Here is a 16,669-nt window from a genome sequence, read left to right on the forward strand (position 1 = left end):
TTTTCTGCCCCAAGTTGGTGCTCTGCCACTTCAGCCACAGTTCCACCTCTGGCTTTCTGGGAATTCGTCGCAGGTAAGAGTCTCGTGGGCTTTCCTGGCTGGGTTGACTTCAAACCACGATCCTCAGACCTCAGCCTCCCCAGTAGCTGGGATGACGGGGTAGGCCACCAGCACCCGGGCACTGGGTGGCTCTTAGGTCTTCCAGCTCACCCCAGCCTCCCCTACCATTGCCTGCGCACCCTGGGCAGGCTGGTGGTAGAGGGCTCACCTAGCTCTCCGGAGACAGAGCCGGACGGCAGGGCCCTCCCCCCCACCTCGGCTGTCCCCCCTCCCCGCTAGCCTTGCATCTGTGGCAGGGAAACCTGGCCGCTGGGGCAGCCTCTGGCTGACGTGGCTCACCGCCACGCGCGCAGAGAAGGAAGGAAGCGGTTACGAGGAGCCGCACGAAGCCCTCGGGCGGCCTCTCCTTCCTCAGGAAGGCCTGGCTCGAAGCCCGCCCAGGGGCTGCCCACCCCACTCACCTGTCTTGTTTGGTGTGGTTGACTATGGACCGGACTTTCAGCTCCCCGTCAATCTTTGGCCTCCCAAATTCCTCAAGTTTCACTTGCTGGGGAAAGATAAAAGTCAGAGAGGCCGAGTCAAAGGCCCTGGGGCCCTGAGCTGGGAGGCCTGAACACAGGGAGGGGTCCACAGGAAGCCGGGCGAGCGCTGAGCATGTGGGGAGCAGAGGGGAAAGAGGAAGAGGGCCAAAGGCCCGTCCCCACTCCCCAACCTCACCCCGGATTCTCCTCTGTCGGGGGAACAATGAGAGATTGGATCATCCGGGTCGTAGGAACAGACTGCTCCAGTCTAGAGCCTGGAATGGGGCGTGGTAGGCAAAGGCAGACGTCCAAGCTGAGAGCAACTGGAGAACAGGCAGTGCTCCAGGGACGGGGAGGGGTCCTCAGTGGCCATCTCCCGGGGAGGGGGGGGGCTCCCAGCCCAGAGCCCCCTGGGGGCTGCTGAGAGGCCTTTGCAGTTTCCCTTCGCGTCGTGCCTCTGCCGTGATCGCGGGACTTGCCATTCCACACGCCCTGGGCAGCTCCCAAGAGACTCAGCCCGGGCAGCAAAGGGAAGGAAGATGGTGCTGGCGGCTCCCGCCTACAACCCTGGCCACGCAGGAGGCTGAGACCCGGCATCGAGGCTTGAAGCCAACCCGGGCAGAAATGTCTACAACGAGACTCTTCTCTCCAATTAACCAGCAAAATGTAGGACGGGAGGTGTCACTCAAGTGGTAGCCTGCCCTCCAGCTTTGAGCAAGGAAGCGAGACCCCGGGTTCAAGCCCCTTCCCAGCACATGAAACAGGGAAAACGTGGGACTGGGCAGCCATGTCTGGGTGTGGTCACCACAGGCCTAGCAAGACGGTCCCAACTTTCTCAGATCCCTGAAAGCCGCCAAGGGCAATGACCGGGGGCCTCGGTCAGGGTTCTGCTCCACGCGTGTCTTGTTCCGCTGGCACAGAGAAAAGCGTCACCTTCGCCTGGACAAAGTCCCAGGGCTGCACTGGCCCAGGAAACAGCTGGTGCCCAGGGACCTGCGCTTTTTCCTCATGTTTAATGAGTGCAACACACACATTTCATGGTACCAAAATCATGCCTCTCACTAACACCGTGTTTAGCACACTCCCAACGATCACCAACGTACACGGGCTCTGCTGTGTCCGGAGTGTGTGCCATAATCAGTCTCCTCTGCCTAAAGACTTTTGGGGGTTGTTTTGGCAGCCACCCTGGGGCTTCAACTCAGAGCCTCACACTCTTGCTCAGTTTTTTTGTTCAAGCCTGCCACTCCACTGCCTGAGCCAGACATCCACTTCCAGCTTTTTTGTTGTTGTTGGTGGTGGTGAACTGGAGACACAAGATCCTCTGGGGGTCTGTCTGCCCAGGCTGGCTTCAAACCTTGATCCTCAGATCTCAGCCTCCTGAGCAGCTGGGACTACAGGCGGGAGCTGCAGGCGGTGGTCACGTCTTTCTGAATCGTACGACTGCTCCCGCGAACACGTGTGCTTCTTTGGCTGACAACAGCATGGCCGTTTCCAGAGGCCCCAGATCCGTCCTTCCAAGCCCACCGGGAGGAAGATGGCACCGTCCCTCATGCCAGCCTGGGCATCTGGGCTGCTCTGCCCAAGCTTGCGAGACAGAGTCCTGGATGACCCCAGTCCTCTGAGCCCGGCACTGTCCCGGCTCTCCCTGGGGACAGCACAGGTGACGGTGGGCAGGACGCCTCCTCAGTCTGGAGGGGCCGCGGCGGGCGGCGGGGCCGCTGCACTTACCAGGTTTTCGATGGAACTCTGGAACTCGCTGATTTTCTTCAAGGTCTCTTTGTCCCGTTTCACTTCATTGATATACATGGCCAAGTCCTTTGAGAGCAAAGGCAGGGTTGGTGCCCGCCACGCAGCACGGGGCGAGCGAGCCCCCAGCCCCCGCCCGGGGGGAGAAGCATCGTGGCCACAGGACCCCGACTGTAACTGAGGCAGAGAAGGCGGCGCGGGGACTGAAACGAAGAGCAGACGCCACCAGCGGGCGCAACCACGCCCACAGCTCCCACCGGGGGCTTCCGGGTTAGAAGGGAAGACGGAGCCGCGGCGGGAGGGAGGCGTCCACCAAGCCACCATCTCCCCCCTCCTAGCCCGGGCACCATGAGTGGCCAGAAGATCCCCGCTCCTCGGGGAAGTGGGTTCTGGCCCAGAGCGGACGCGACGCTGCCATCGCCCGGAAGGCCACCAGGGGGCGGTGTCCAACTTTGTTCCAGAAAGTTTGCAGAGGCTTGATGAGGGGGGTGGAGGGGGGGAAACGCACCCAACCCTGCCAGTGGAAAACCCCAAAACCCAAGGAGCTGGGGAGTCGCCAGGCCGGGGACCTGTGTGCTGCTCCCTCCTTCCGGGCCTCGCCGTCCGCACCCCCCCCTCCCCCCAGCCTGGACCTTAGCAGGGCTGAGCTTCCCAGAGGGAAGGTTACTTCACTTCCAGTTCTTCTCCCCGCTCGCCTTTCAAATGAGACACGAATCCCCAGGGAAGGGGAACCCCGGGCAGGGACAGAATTCCCGGCCAGGCCCTGAAGCTGCCTCACCATTCGGCCTCGGGGGGGGGGGGGGGGGGCATCAGCCCCGACACTGGCTCCCAGCGAAGATCGCAGGCACCCGAGGGCGCAGGAGCTGAGCCCCGGGCCCCGCCCCCTCCAGCTCAAGGCCGGTGACGGCTTGCACCCCCCCCCAGACCCCTTCCAGCCCTGCAGCTACAGGAGTGGGCAGTGGCTCCCAGAGACGCACAGGGGACCCCACGGAGGACCAGGAGCGACAGGCAGGAAACGGCTCCAGCCAGCCAGCCAGCCGGGCCGCCTGCGGGGCCGGGAAGCTAGCTGCACGCTGGCAGCAGGCAACGCTGGGCGTGGGCTCTGGGGGGGGGGGGGGGGGGGCCAGGCGCCAGCTCGGGACAAGCCACTGCCACGGCCTGCGGACAGGTCTGGGCCGGCTCGTGCCCCGGAGGGAAGGGTTCACGATGGCTCACACACCCAGGGACAGGTCTGAACCGTCTCCCGCACTCCCACAAGGGGCCGCACACCCCAGAGAAGGTGGCTCATGTTGAATCGCATGCCCAGGGGCAGGGCCGCCCAGCTCCCGCTCCCCGGAGAAGTCTGCGCTGTGCCGGCTTGCACCCCACAGAAGGGTGTCACTGACGGGCGCCCCCGGAGTCGGGCCTGCGCCCTCCCAGTCCCCTCCGGCTGGGCCGTCACCACCGGAAGCCTGTCTGCAGTGGGGCAGTGGGGCCCTCTGCGGGGCTCGTGCCGTGGCAGCCAGCAGAGGGCGGCATGGAATCAGAGGGTCCCTGCACCCGCCTGTGGTGCCCACACACAAGGGCACAGGGCCGGGGCAGCCCCCAGGAGCACGGGCTGTCACGGGAGCCCTCAGACAGCGAGCCCCGCTCCCCGCCTGGCCGGCTAGCAGAGGGCTAGACAGCAGGCCGGCCCCCTTCTAAGGAGGTACCTTGGGAAGGGCGAGAGAGGGGAGGGAGGGAGGGAAGGAGGGAGGGAGGGCCAGGCACTGGCGGCTCACGCCTGTACTCCCAGCTGCTCAGGAGGCTGAGATGGGAGAATGGCGGTGTGAAGGCAGCTCAGGCATAAAGTCCCCATGAGAGTCTCATCTCCAATGACTCCAAAGCCACGAGTGGCGCTGTGGCTCCAAGTGGCAGAGCGCTACTACCCTTGAGCAAAGGAGCTCGGGGACAGAGCCCAGGCTCTGAGTTCAAGCCCCACGACCACAAAAATAAAAGAAGGAAGGGAGGGAGAAGCTCCAGGCCATGGGAGCTACCGAGGAGCAGGGCAGACACCAGAGGTCAAGGCCACAGTCACGGGGGTGTGGTGGCGTGGCGCGGCCCCCCTGCACTGCTGGGGACTGGGCACGGGCTGGAACACAGGTGACTGACTGGGTCAACACGGGCCTGGCCTGGGAGGCCTGGCACCAACAAGCCCGTCAGGCGTGGTGTGACTTGGGGGGATGCCAGTGCCCCAGGCTGGAGTCTGCGTGGGGATGGGGGCAACTCCCTCGGGGACTCAAGTCCAGTGCAAAGACCGGGGGGGGGGGGGAGGAGGAGGAGGAGGAGGAGGAGGAGGAGGGCTCACCCTCGCAGCAAGCTAGCCAGAGGGCCCGGAGCCTGACCAGGAGCCGGGGGGGGGGGGGGGGAGGGAGGGGGCAGGTTTGCCTGGATTCCGGTCCTTTCTGGGCAACATAGCTTCAAATGGGGTGCAATGGCCTGGGGAGCACCTGGAGCACTGGGGTACGGAGCGCGGGGTGCAGAGCGTGGGGTGCAGAGCCCGGGGTGCAGAGCACAGGCCTGCCGCAGAAGGTTGTGAGCCGAGATCGTGGGGAGGGGGACTTTGCAGGCGGGGGGAAGGGGGGGCAGCTGGGCGTGCACGAGGCAGGCGGCAGAATGCCAGGCTGGGCAAGGGGCGTCCCGGCTCCTCGGGCCGAGCCAGTGCCCGGGAGCTGCCAGCGGCCCTGGTGGGCGGTCAGGAGGAGGGAGAGGGCGAGTCGTGTGTGTGGGGGGGGGGGGGGGGGTGAGGCTGGGGACCTGGCAGAAGCTCGGCCCTACCCCAGGCCTAAGCGACGGGCCGCCAGTGCCCCGTGCCACCCCAGCACGCATCCTCACCAGCCCCCAGCGCGACTTGCTAGGGGGCTTACGTCGGGCGTAGGATGCGGCGTGTCGCATCCATGCTGGCCTGATGCTTCCCTGCCTCGGTTTACCCACCTGCATGGCCTCCAGTGCTTCTTTGAGCTGCTGCCTCTCCGGCCGGTCAGCAGAATGACTCAGGAGTTCCTGCGGGAGCGAGGAGAGGCGGGGTCACCCTCCGGGGGTCCCAGCCCTTCCAGAGCCCCGACCCCGACACACGTGTGCCCCGAGAGAGACAGAGCCTCAGCACAAAGCCACTCCCCGCCCGGCGGCCCGGGTTCGAGTGCGGCACCCGTCTTGGGGATGACGGGGAGAGGGCCGGCGTGGGAAGAGAGAGGAAGGTGGCGGAAAGCAACGCACGGCCAGGCGGACGGGTCACCGGCGAGGCACTGAAGACTCAAGCTGCCACCGCCACCTCCCCGCCCAGTCTACCTTTCCTATTTCACCATGGCTACTGGGAAGCTCACATACTGGGCTGAGCAATCCACCAAGGGAGCTTTGTACTCCTGGTCTGGGGACGCTTTGCCTGTCTCCTTCCAGCTTCCCGGCCCCGCTGCTGGCTTTAATCACCATTTTTGCTCGTATGTTCGCCGCGAAGGCCTTTCAGAGCCTGACGCCGGGTGGCATGCGGTCTACCTAGGCACGAAACCGCTTCCGGGCTGCCCGCGTGCCCCGGCCGTGCGTGGCCTGCGCCCAGCCCGGCGAGGCCCGCCCTGCGCGCGCGCGTGCCGTGGGCGGTGCCTACCTTGAGCAGCAGGTGGTACTTCAGCACGCGCTGCATGGGCACCACCAGCAGGTCCTGCAGCTTGAACTTGCCGTCCTGCACCTTCAGCGTGCACTCCTGGGCACAGAGCACCGGGTGTGGGCGGGCGACCCATCTCCGGCGTGGCCTGCGGCACCCAGGCCCTCCCCGAAGTGGGCCGCCTTCCCGCCCGGCTGGGTGAGTTCAGGTGTCCATCCCACAAGACACACGAGGGGACAAAGCCCACGAACACATCAGCAGCCCCTCCCCCCTTCCCTCCAGCCGGGCACGCGGGGCGCCGGCGCCTGCCAGGCCCTGTCCCGGGAGCCGCGTCCCCCCGGCCACGCCCGGCCCGCGCCGCCGGGAGCCCGTTACCTCCACTTTCTGCCGGAAGTCCTCCCGGCCGGCGAGGAGCTGGTTCAGCGTGCTCTGGGCGTGCTCCATGCGGCTGCAGTACTCCCCGTAGATCAGCAGCCTGGGGGGGGGGGGGGCGCCACGTGTGAATACACGCACACGCCCGGGGGTGCACAGCACGTGTACACACATGCACAAGCCCGGGAGTGCACCACGTGTGAATACATGCACACGCCCAGGGGTGCACGGCGCGTGTACACACATGCACACGCCCGGGGGTGCACGTGTGAATACATGCACACGCCCAGGGGTGCACGGCACGTGTACACACATGCACACACCCGGGGGGGGTTCATGGCGCATGTACACACATGCACACACCAGGGGAGCACAGCACGTGTACACACATGCACACACCCAGGGGAGCATGGCACGTGTACACACATGCACACACCCAGGGGAGCATGGCACATGTACACACATGCACACACCCAGGGGGTTCGTAGTGAGTGTACACAAATGCGCACACCTGGGGGGGTTCATGGCACGTGTACACACATGTGCACACCCGGGGGAGATGGCACATGTACACACATGCACACACCCGGGGGGTTCACGGCATGTGTACACCCATGCACACCCCCAGAGGGTTCACGGCACATGTACACACATGCACACACCCGGGGGTGCACGGCGTGTGTACGCACACGCACACACCCAGGGGTGCACAGTAGGGGAACACACAACACACCCAGGGGAGCACATGCACATGCCCATGGACACACAGCATGTAAACACATGTACACGCCTGAGGCGTGCAGCACACATGTGTGCATACACACACCCGGGGGGCACAGGACATGAACACACATGCACGCACCCAGGGGTACACAGCATGTATACATGCATGTACACACCCTGGGCATGCGTGGCATGTTTACACACATGCACGTGCCTGGAGTGCATGGCACGTGTACATGCGTGTGCACTCCTGGGGGTGTGTGGCATGTGTAGACTTGCATGTGCGAGCAGGCGGAGCAAGCGTGTGCGGCAGTGGCCCTGTGGGGGGGGAGGGGGGAGGGCTCCTCACGGGAGCCACGTTCACCCCTCCCGTGGCCACCAGGCTACAGTGGGGCCAAAGGCTGTCAGGGGGGCTCCTGCTCCCCACACCCAGGGAAGTCACTCTGGTTGTCTACCCCAGATCATGCCCCCGAGTTGTATTTGCCTTCTCCAGCTCCCCTGCTACCTCCACCAAGAGCCAGCAAGAGACGAAGAGCGGGCCCCGCCCCCTGGGGCCGGCAGACTCCAAAAGCTCCCATTCCTGCCCCCCAGATAAGCCATCCTGACTCGGAGCCCGAGGGGGCCCAGCGGAGCACCCGGGTCCCCCGATCCACGCCTGGCAGGCGGGTAAGGCTGCAGCGCCGGCCCGGGAGGCAGCCGGGCCCAGGGGGTGGAGGCTCCGGCCAAGCCAGGCCGCCCCGTCCTCCTCCCCTCTCCCCCACGGCTCAGATTCTCTCTGGCTGACAGCGCTGGCACGCGATGCCGGGGGCCAGCTGGCCGGCTCACCTCTGAGACCACAAGGCCCAACTACCCAGAGGGCCCGCAGAGGGAGGCCGGGCCCGGTGAGGGCCGGCAGGGACCGGAGGGTCGGGTGGCGTGGCAGGCGCCTGCCTGGGGCGGTACCGATGAGCCTGGCACGCCCATTCTTCAGACGGCCCGGAGCCTCCCCTGGGGACCAGCCAGCCCCTTGCCCAGCCCGGGTGCCGGGTCTAGAGGAGGCAGCACATCAGCTCAGCAGGAGACAGCCGCACCGGGCTGGGGCCTGGGCCGCCTCCCCGTGAGGGGAGGACCTGACCGAGGACTCCACCCAGCCCTGTGCGGAGCACACACGTGGTGCCCTCGTGGACAAGTCCCCACGGCCCGCGGGGCACACACCGGCCACGAGCTCACTGGGTGTGAACCCGATCAGTAAGTCCGTCACTGAAACGAGGGTGTTAATATAAAAACTTGATTCAAACCCTCCTCCATCTCTGGAAGCAGTCGGGGAAAGTCTAGTTAAAAAAAAAAGAATCAAGAAAAAGCCTCAATGTTCCCGGCGAAAGCAGGGGGAGCAGCCCAGAGGGGCGTTGAAGAGGCCAGGGCAGGCGGGCTGGTGACGCAGGCCTGCAACCCACCCGACCGACGCCTCCTTCTCCACCCACGTTCCCCAGCTCATCGGACGGGCGCCTTCCCTCCCGGCCACCGCCCTCGGGCTCAGAGGACGGACGGGAAAGCACGGAGCCAGGCCAGGACACGGGCAGGGCCTCCTCGGGAGAGAGCACAGGGTCTCCCGGCCAGGCTGGACGCAACCCTGGCCTAAACCAGACAGCCGCCCGCGGCCACGGCCCCGCCTAGGCTCTGCTTCACCTCGGGCGGGGCCGGAGGCAGGAAGCACCGCCCCCACGCGGCCGGCGATGGAGGGGGCCCCGCCAGGACCACGGCCCTGAAACACACATCCACCGGGGCCTCGGCATGAGGCCTCCAACAGAGGCCACAGGCTCTCTGCAGGGGTCACCGGATAAGGGTCAGAATGGGGTCCCACTGGACTCGGGGGCTCCTGGGCCCAGCACGTCCACCTCCAGGGTACAGCAAAGGACCCGTGGGGCTGAGGCAGAGGCGACAGTGAGGCGGCCTCCAGCAGCGCGGCACCCCGTTTTGCCTGGGGGCCTGCCTCATGGGCCCCTTGCTACAGGAAGTCACAGGCCGGCTGCCCAGGGCCCGGCTCCGGAACCTCCATGCGCCACGCTCTGGCCCAGCAGAGGGAGCGCCGACAGTCCTTCTAGAACAGTCTCCCACCCGCCTGCTTTCTCTCACTCACCCAACCCTCACGCCTCGTGACCGCCCGCCGGGGTTGGGGCGGGGCCGCCAAGCTCACGGGCCGTGAGCTGGAACGCACGGAGGACACGTGGACCAAGTAGGAACATGGCGGCGTCACCGCCTCTCCCCAACCTGGGGACGGGGGGCGAGGGATGGGGGCCGGGACCCCGAGCCCCAGGCAGGGGCCAGGAGGCCTCCCTGAGACCTCGGCCCTTCCGGGGAGGGAGGCTTCACGTTCAGAGCCTCCGGGAGTCAAGGGCACCCAAGGGCTTCCCGGGCCGTCGTCTCGAGTCCCGGCCCCCGCAGCCAGGGTGGCACGGGGTGTGCCCTTCACCCGGCCTCCCTGCGCGGGAGACGCCGGCCTCGGGCACGCGCGGCGACGCCACGGGGCCACTCCCGCCCCGTCTCAGGGCCTCCCTCAAAAAGGAAGGAGAGCGAGGCGCCGCGGCCCACGCCTGCAGCCCTAATGAGTCCGAAGGCTGAGCTCTGAGGACTGGAGCTCAAAGCCAGCCTAGGCAGCAAGGTCTGTGAGACTCTCGTCTTGAATTAATCAGCAAAAAGCCAGAAGCGGCGGCGTGATGCAGTGCCAAGCCAGGCAAGAGTGTGAGGCCCTGAGTTCGAGCTCCCACAAAAGTCCCGGCACCCAAACTACTTAAAAAGGAGGAGGGCAACCCTGCTGGGAGGCGCCGGTCTCGGGCGCCATGCCAGCCTTTATCGGCGATGAGCGCCAGGGTCTTGAGACCCACAGGGCTTCTTCCCGCCCTTACTAAGAGCCCCAAGCCGAGTCCCCCTTTCGACCTAGAAGACCCTGGGAAGGGTCTGAGCGGTGACCCCGTACCACGTCACCCCGCCTCCTCCCTCAGGCCTCGGCCTCCTCGGGGCGCCCAGCCCCACTGCAGCCCCGGAGCTCCGTCCGAGCACTCCGTCCCCACGCCGGCGGGAGCCAAAGCCGAGGACGTGGCCCTCGGGCCAACTCCCAAGCCGGAGGGACAGTGGTGGACGGAGCCACACGCGGGGGACAATGGTCTCTGCTGACACATACAAGTACTACTTCCTGTACAGACCCCGGCGCCCGGCCCAGGCTCCCCGCCGGACGGGTGCTGGAGCCACGGTGCCGAGTCCCCTGCCCGACCTGCTGGCTGGGTGCCGGCCGGAGCCCCCACTGCCGCCTCTGCGCATCGGGACCCGCGCCGCCGTCTCACAGAACAGCAGCCAGGCCTCCCGAAGGAGACGCTGCCATCTCCGCCGGGGCCCGAGCCACCCCCACGAGAAGCTTCCACATCGCAGCGGCCCCTCGCCAAGCACCCCCAGGAGAGGCGGGGAGGAAGGTCGACTGAGCCCTAGCTCCACTGGCGGGGTTAGAAGCACAGAACGCGACACGAAGGGGCCTCCCAGCCACGGGGCCTCGTTCCTCAGTGAGCCGCGACTCTCCCGTGGCGCCCACTCGGGGCGGGGGGGGGGGGGGGGCAGGCGAGCGACTGACTTAATGGGCCAGACCGGTGCCGGCAGGTTTCTGACAGACGGAGACTCAGTGCCACCTCCTCGTCTAGACACAAGGCTGGCTGACGCCCAGACCCAGCCCACAGACCAAGGGGGGGGCCGCTGGGCGCGCAGGGCCGTCGGTGGCCGCCCCGGGCTCTGTGCGCACGGGGACCGAGCGCTGCCGGGAGGGGAACGGCCGGGGGAGGAAGGCGCGGGGGCGCACTCGTAGCCGGCAGCCCCCAGGCTCATCTCCCCATACCCGAGGCTCAGCTGGTTTAGGTCAGGACACCCCAACGTCTGTCCCGTGTCCCCGAGTCTTCCCGCCGGGACAGGGCCACCCTCACGGGCGGCTTCCTCTCCCGGCGGTGTGCAGCAGCGCGGTGCCATCGCGTCCCCAGCTCCGGACGAGCGAGGCGAGGCAGGGCGGGGCGGCCCGCGGCAGGGCAGGGCGGGGCGGGAAGGAGCCTCAGCCTGGGGTCACAGCCGGGACAGCGCCTCGCCGCGCCCCCCCCCCCCCCCCCGGGCCCCGGAGACCGGCCCTCACACCCGCACGCGGGGCGCCGGGGTTCCCTCTCAGCACAGCCAGCCGCCTGCCGCGCACCGAGCACGCAGCCCGGGCACAGAGGCGTCTCCCCGATCCCCAGTCACCCAGCACGGGGCTCCGGGCCTGGCACGCGGCGAGCTGTGACGCCGCCAGGACCCGACGGGCGAAAGAAGCAGAGGGGCCGAGGGCCCCCGGGAGGCCTCGCAGGCTGCGATGGGGGAGGGGACGGAGGTCGGAGGGGAGGGGCGGCCGCCTCCACCCCCAGACCCGGCGCTCCACCCCGGGACGCATCCCCGAGAGCCCCGCGGCTCCCGAGCCCCGCGCGCGCGGAGCCAGGCCCGGGGCCGGCGGCACTCACCTCTCCTTGAACTCCAGGAAGACCTTGGCCAGGGTGCCGCCCCCCGCCATCATGGACACGTCGATGGCCCTCAGGAAGCTGTGGTGGACTTTGATGAGGTCCTGGGTGGAGAAAGCCGTCGTCAGCGCGTGGCCAGGCCCGCGGCCCGCGCGACGGACACGCACCGAGGCCACACAGGAGCCGGTGCTGGGCCACCACACCCCGCGAGGGGTGGGCTGGGAACCACGTCCCCGTGCCGCTGACGGGCCGCGGGAGGCCGGGCTGGCGGGGAGACACGGCGCCAACGCCCAGGGACCTCGCCCTTTGGCTTCCCACAGCCTCCGCCTCCAGAGAGGCTGCTCTCCTGAGCCAACCGTGGGGTTACGGGGGGGGGGGGGAAGGGGGGCGGGGGCTGGTACCACCCCCGGAGCAGCCAGCGGTCTCTGAGGCTGCCCGTGCACCCACTCACCTCCAGGTTGATGAAGACGGCCGCCATGTCCGCCGGGCTCAGCACGAGCCGCAGGGGGCCCATGTAGTTCTGAAAGGGAGAGGCGTGTGCTGCCGTGTGGCCTGCGGGTGCCCGGCCCTGCCAGGCACAGGCGCGGGGTTCACCGGGCAGCACCGGGGCCCAGCCCGCGGCCCACACCGCGCACAGCTCCGCCGAGGCCCAAGAGGCCGGCCCGCGCCAAGGGCGCTTCGGAGGCCGGAAGCCCACCCCCCCCCCGCGCGTCCACTTAGGGGCGTTCGCTGTGGCCACCCTAGATCCTAACCCACAACCAGAGAACACCAGGGGTTCCAACCGAGACACTGCGGGCCTCCACGGCCCATCAGCTCGGGGACGGATGACACGGGCGTCGGGGACACGCCCAACGCGGGCCCCACGGAGCCGGGAAGCCGGGGTGGGGGGGACAGGTGTCCAGGCTAGTGGGCATGGGCGGCAGGTTTGACTTTGGTTTTGTTTGGGGGTGCGGGGTGTTTTTCTTGTGGTTCCCAGGTGTTTTCCCGAAGCTTTTCCACTGCAGGCTGGCACGCCACACCGCTCGAGCCCCCCCCACCCCGCCCCGCCTGGCGTTTTCACTGGCTAATTGGGGGGCGAGTCTCAGGGGCGCTTCTGCCCTGGCTGGTTTCGATCTGAGACCCTCAGCTCTCGGCCTCCCGAGCGGCCGGATGACGGCCGTGACTCCGTGTGACCCGGGGGCCGCCCGTCCTGGGGCGGGGCGTGGGACACGCCCAGGTGGCACGCGCACGCGGCGGCTCTTTAGCTCACACCTGGCCCCGCCTGCACCCCCAGAAGTGGAAGCCACAATCAAGAGAAGAGGCGGGACGGGGAAGGGGACTGTACAGCCTCCCTCAGCCTGATGGCAGGGCCGAGTGGCCGCCACGCCCCGCCTCCCGTCACCGCCGCCCGGGGGCCTCACCTATGACCTCACGACACCCCGCCCCTCCCTGCAGTGAGCCCAAGCAGCAGCCAGCCGACGTCCCCTGTGGCCGCGGCCCAGCCCCTCCCCCTCCCCCCTCCCCCTCCCCCTCCCCCTCCCCCACCTTCTCGATGTCCTCCAGGGTCCGGTAGTACTTGGCCTCCGTCTCCTGGATCTCCAGCAAGCAGCAGCTGCGCTTGTCATCCTCGGTCATGCCCATTTTCTAGCGGGACGAGAGGGGGGGTCAGGGTCCCCGCAGCCCGGGCATCGGCTGCGCCACAGGGGACCACACCGGTGGGGGGGAGGGGGTCCGGGGTTGCTGAGGGGCGGGGAGATGCACGGGCGACCTCTCCCCCACCACAGGCTTGCAGTCGGGGAAACCGAGGCACGGGGACAGGGGAGGACGCGATGGGGGCCGGCAGCAAGGAGGACACGGGTTTCTAGAGTCAGAGTCCCGTTCCTGACTCAGAACCTGGAGTGCGGCTCCAGACGCTGCGTTCAGACCCAGCACCACAAAAGAGGAAGAAAGCTGGGGTTGGAGGTGTGGCTCAGGTGGCAGAGGGCCGGCCAGCGAGTGAGAATGTCAGGTCTCAGATTAAAACAAAAACAAAAACAAAAACGGGGGGGGGGGCAGAGGCACTGGCGTCTCGTGCCCATAATCCTCGCTATCAGGGGAATGAGATCTGAGGATTGCAGTTAGAAGTCAGCCCAGGCATGGAAGTTCCGAGACTCTCATCTTCAATAACTGCCAAACAACAACAACCAGAAGCGGAGCTGTGGCTCAAAGTGGTAAAGCACTGAGCAAAAACAAAGCTCAGAGACAGTGCCTGGGCCCTGAGTTCAAGACCCATGACTAGGAAAAAGAAACGGGAACCACAGCGGGGTGCAGGCCACAGCACCTGCTGCAGGTCAGACCCCCACATACATGCAGATCCCAGCACTGTTGTTCCCTAGGGGACACCGCAAGGTCCCCTCTGCACTCGGGGTTCCCTCGTGATGGGCATGGCTGGGGGGTGGGGGTGGGGGCACTGTTTCGGAGGCTTCTAGAAGGCGTAAGGTCCGCCAAAGAGCCACTGAGGGGGTGGACCGCAGGGCTCCCCGGAAGCAGGGCCGAGGGCTGCGGGGCGGTAGACTCACCTGCATGTATCTAATCTGAACGCATGGGGAATGAACAGAGATTAAGCCAGTCAGCAGCGTGCACTGCGCGCAGGGCCACGCCTGCCGATCGGGGGGGGGGGGGGGGGGTGGGGGGCCACCCCACCGTGAGCCCACAGCCTCGGCAGGCCTGGCCCGGCCCAAACTGAGGCCCAGAGGGCGCAGGAGGCCGCAGCACTGGACCACAACAGCCCACACACCTCCCGACGCCCGGGGGCCCCAAGCTGGCGGCTGCACCCCCCCCCCCCCCCGCTTCATCTTCCTCGGGGAAGCCCCACCCCTCCACCTCCCCCCCAGTACTAGTCACACGGGAGAGCCCCAGGGAGCCCAGGACTGACCCCAGAGGGCGGCAGCAGCGGGCACGGGCCCCTGCCTGGGTGAACCGGACAGCTTACGAGTGCCGGCTCTTCGATGGGCACTGGGACACCAGCCGGTCCCCGGGCCAGGGCAAGCACGCCCCGCCCCGCCCCGCCCCACCCCACCCCACCCCAGCCCGGGCTCTGCAGCAACGCTGTGTCCTTCAGGACCAGGGACAGCAACAGACTCCGGGGAGGGCCTGGCCTCAAGGGAGGGAGCTGCCGGGCCCCGGCTCTCGCCAGCACCCCGAGCTATCAGGAGGCGGAGAGCTCAGAGACCTGAGGATCGTGGCTTGAAGCCAGCCCCAGCAGAGGAGCCCAGGAGACGCTTATCGCCAAAAAGCTGGAAGCAGGTCTGGGCTCGAGTGGTAGAATGCCAGCCTTAATTAAGTAAAGAAAGAGAGCTCCAAGATCTTGAGTTCAAACCCAGGAATCAGCATGGGACGAGGGGGGGGGGGGGGACAGACCAGCAGGCAGGAGTGGGGTCCCTTCCAAGTGACCCTCAGGGTGTGGGAGGGAGGGGGGCCAGCAGACCCGCAGGGTGCCGTGCGGGCCCATCTTCTTTGGCCCGCGGGACTCCCGCGAGAGCCAAGACTCAGAAGGGCCACCACGGAGGTGGAAGAGCCTCTTGGCAACAACTGGCTGGTTTCCATAGATGGTTTCTGGTGGGAGACCCCATAAAGGCCGCCCAGCCCCCACCAAAGCTGGGGAGACCTCCTTCCAGCCTTCATGTCTCTCCCTATGACCCAAGAGGCACGGGGCCGGGGGATCGCCTCTCTGGGGTCACTTTGCTCCCCATGGCCAGCCGGCTCTTGCATACTGATGGGAGCAGGGACCCCCCCACTTTGGAATACAGCTCCCCACTTCCCCAAACAAGCAAACACATCAAGAGCCTCCACCACTGTCAGGTGGCCTCGTGCCACTCCCAGGAGTTGGGGGGGGAGCGGCCAGAAGGCTGTGGCCTGCCCCACCAGGCCCCCACTCCCTTATCTAGCCCGTCAGGACGCCCCCCCCAAACCCCCCACCTCCCTATCCTGCCTGGCAGGACCCCCCGCCTTCTGCAGAGCAGCTGCAGCAATAAACCCAAGTTGGAGCTCACTGGCATGCAATGCCTGTGTGGAAATAAATATCTGCCAACATAAAAGGCGTGCAGCTGGCTAATTGAGCAGAGTCGGCCTCCTCGCTCTGCACAAAGGGTAGAACGTGAGTCGTGCCGGGCAGGACCCAGCGCGGCGACGGCGGCCGGCTCGCGGCAGGCCGGCCCCAGGGCCTCAGGGCCCTGCGAGGAGAATCCCGCGGCAGCGTGGCAGGGCGCCTCGGGCACCCCGGGGCGGGGGTGTGGCTGGACGGGCGGCTGAGGGGAAGCCCCCGGCTTACCATGGGCTGCTGCACCTCCACCTTGATGATGTCCTCGTAGATGTCGTCCCCGTCATCCTCGCAGGGGACGCAGTCGTAGATGTCCTCCCCCAGGTCATGCTCGCTGCACGGGGACAGGGCGGTGAGCACGCAAGGTGGCGTCCCGCCACCCCGACCCAGGAGCCCCCTGCCCCCCCCCCCGGGCAGGGGGCCGGGCCTCGGGCCCCAGGCCGCAACCAGGGGCGGGTAGAAGCTTGTGCGGGGATCTGCCTCCGTCTCCGAGGGACTACCCGGTGGGCGCGGGCGCAGGGGCGAGGCGACGCCCTCACCAGACTCCCTCCGCGGGGCAGTGGGGGCGCCCGCAAGGAGGCACATCTAGATTCTCCTCCAGCCAGAGCCCATGGAAAGTCTGACTCCTCCGCCCAGGACTCTGGCAGGCAGAGGGGTGAAGTGAGGTGCCACCGGCCCCGAGGGCCCTGAGCACTGGCTGGGGGGCTGGCAGGCGGGGTCCTGGGAAGGCCGTCCAGGTCCCTGAGCCTGCTGGGCGCCGCCGCCTGCAAGGCACACTTGGGGGGGCCCTTGGGGGCTGCCGCACTGAAACCTGCCTGACCCCAACAGGAACCCTCCAGCACCCATTCCTCCAGGGAAGATGCAGGGGAGCCCAGCGGCCTCTCTCCTCTCAGAGCACACAGGGGGGGTGGTTCTGTGAGCTCAAGGACCTCCTCACTGACCAGACCCCCCTCCCCCACAACAGGGCCGCCCCCAAAGCCTGTCCCTTGCCATTATAGAAATCACCTCCTCCACTAGGATGCAGCCACGGCGCCATCCGCCAGGGGGCGCTGCAGAGGCCTTGCTGACAGGTGCTGGC

At 67.3% G+C, this 16,669-nt stretch overlaps 1 protein-coding gene across 1 annotated transcript in view; it reads right to left on the bottom strand.

Annotated features, from left to right (window-relative positions):
* The window catches only part of LOC125353297 (guanine nucleotide exchange factor VAV2-like), a 33,424-nt gene extending 17,248 nt beyond the window's left edge, over positions 1-16,176 (bottom strand). The window contains exons 1-9 of the mRNA XM_048348862.1: positions 15,823-16,176; positions 13,059-13,157; positions 11,986-12,054; positions 11,538-11,638; positions 6,319-6,418; positions 5,947-6,042; positions 5,280-5,348; positions 2,310-2,396; positions 522-607 (exon numbers count right to left, since the gene is read on the bottom strand). Coding sequence (XP_048204819.1) covers positions 522-607; positions 2,310-2,396; positions 5,280-5,348; positions 5,947-6,042; positions 6,319-6,418; positions 11,538-11,638; positions 11,986-12,054; positions 13,059-13,157; positions 15,823-16,176 — 1,061 coding nt within the window. The remainder of the gene's footprint in view (positions 1-521; positions 608-2,309; positions 2,397-5,279; positions 5,349-5,946; positions 6,043-6,318; positions 6,419-11,537; positions 11,639-11,985; positions 12,055-13,058; positions 13,158-15,822) is intronic.
* Between the last annotated feature and the right edge of the window lie 493 nt (positions 16,177-16,669).

Source organism: Perognathus longimembris, chromosome 1, assembly GCF_023159225.1.
Source record: "Perognathus longimembris pacificus isolate PPM17 chromosome 1, ASM2315922v1, whole genome shotgun sequence".
Classification (NCBI taxonomy): Eukaryota; Metazoa; Chordata; class Mammalia; order Rodentia; family Heteromyidae; genus Perognathus; species Perognathus longimembris.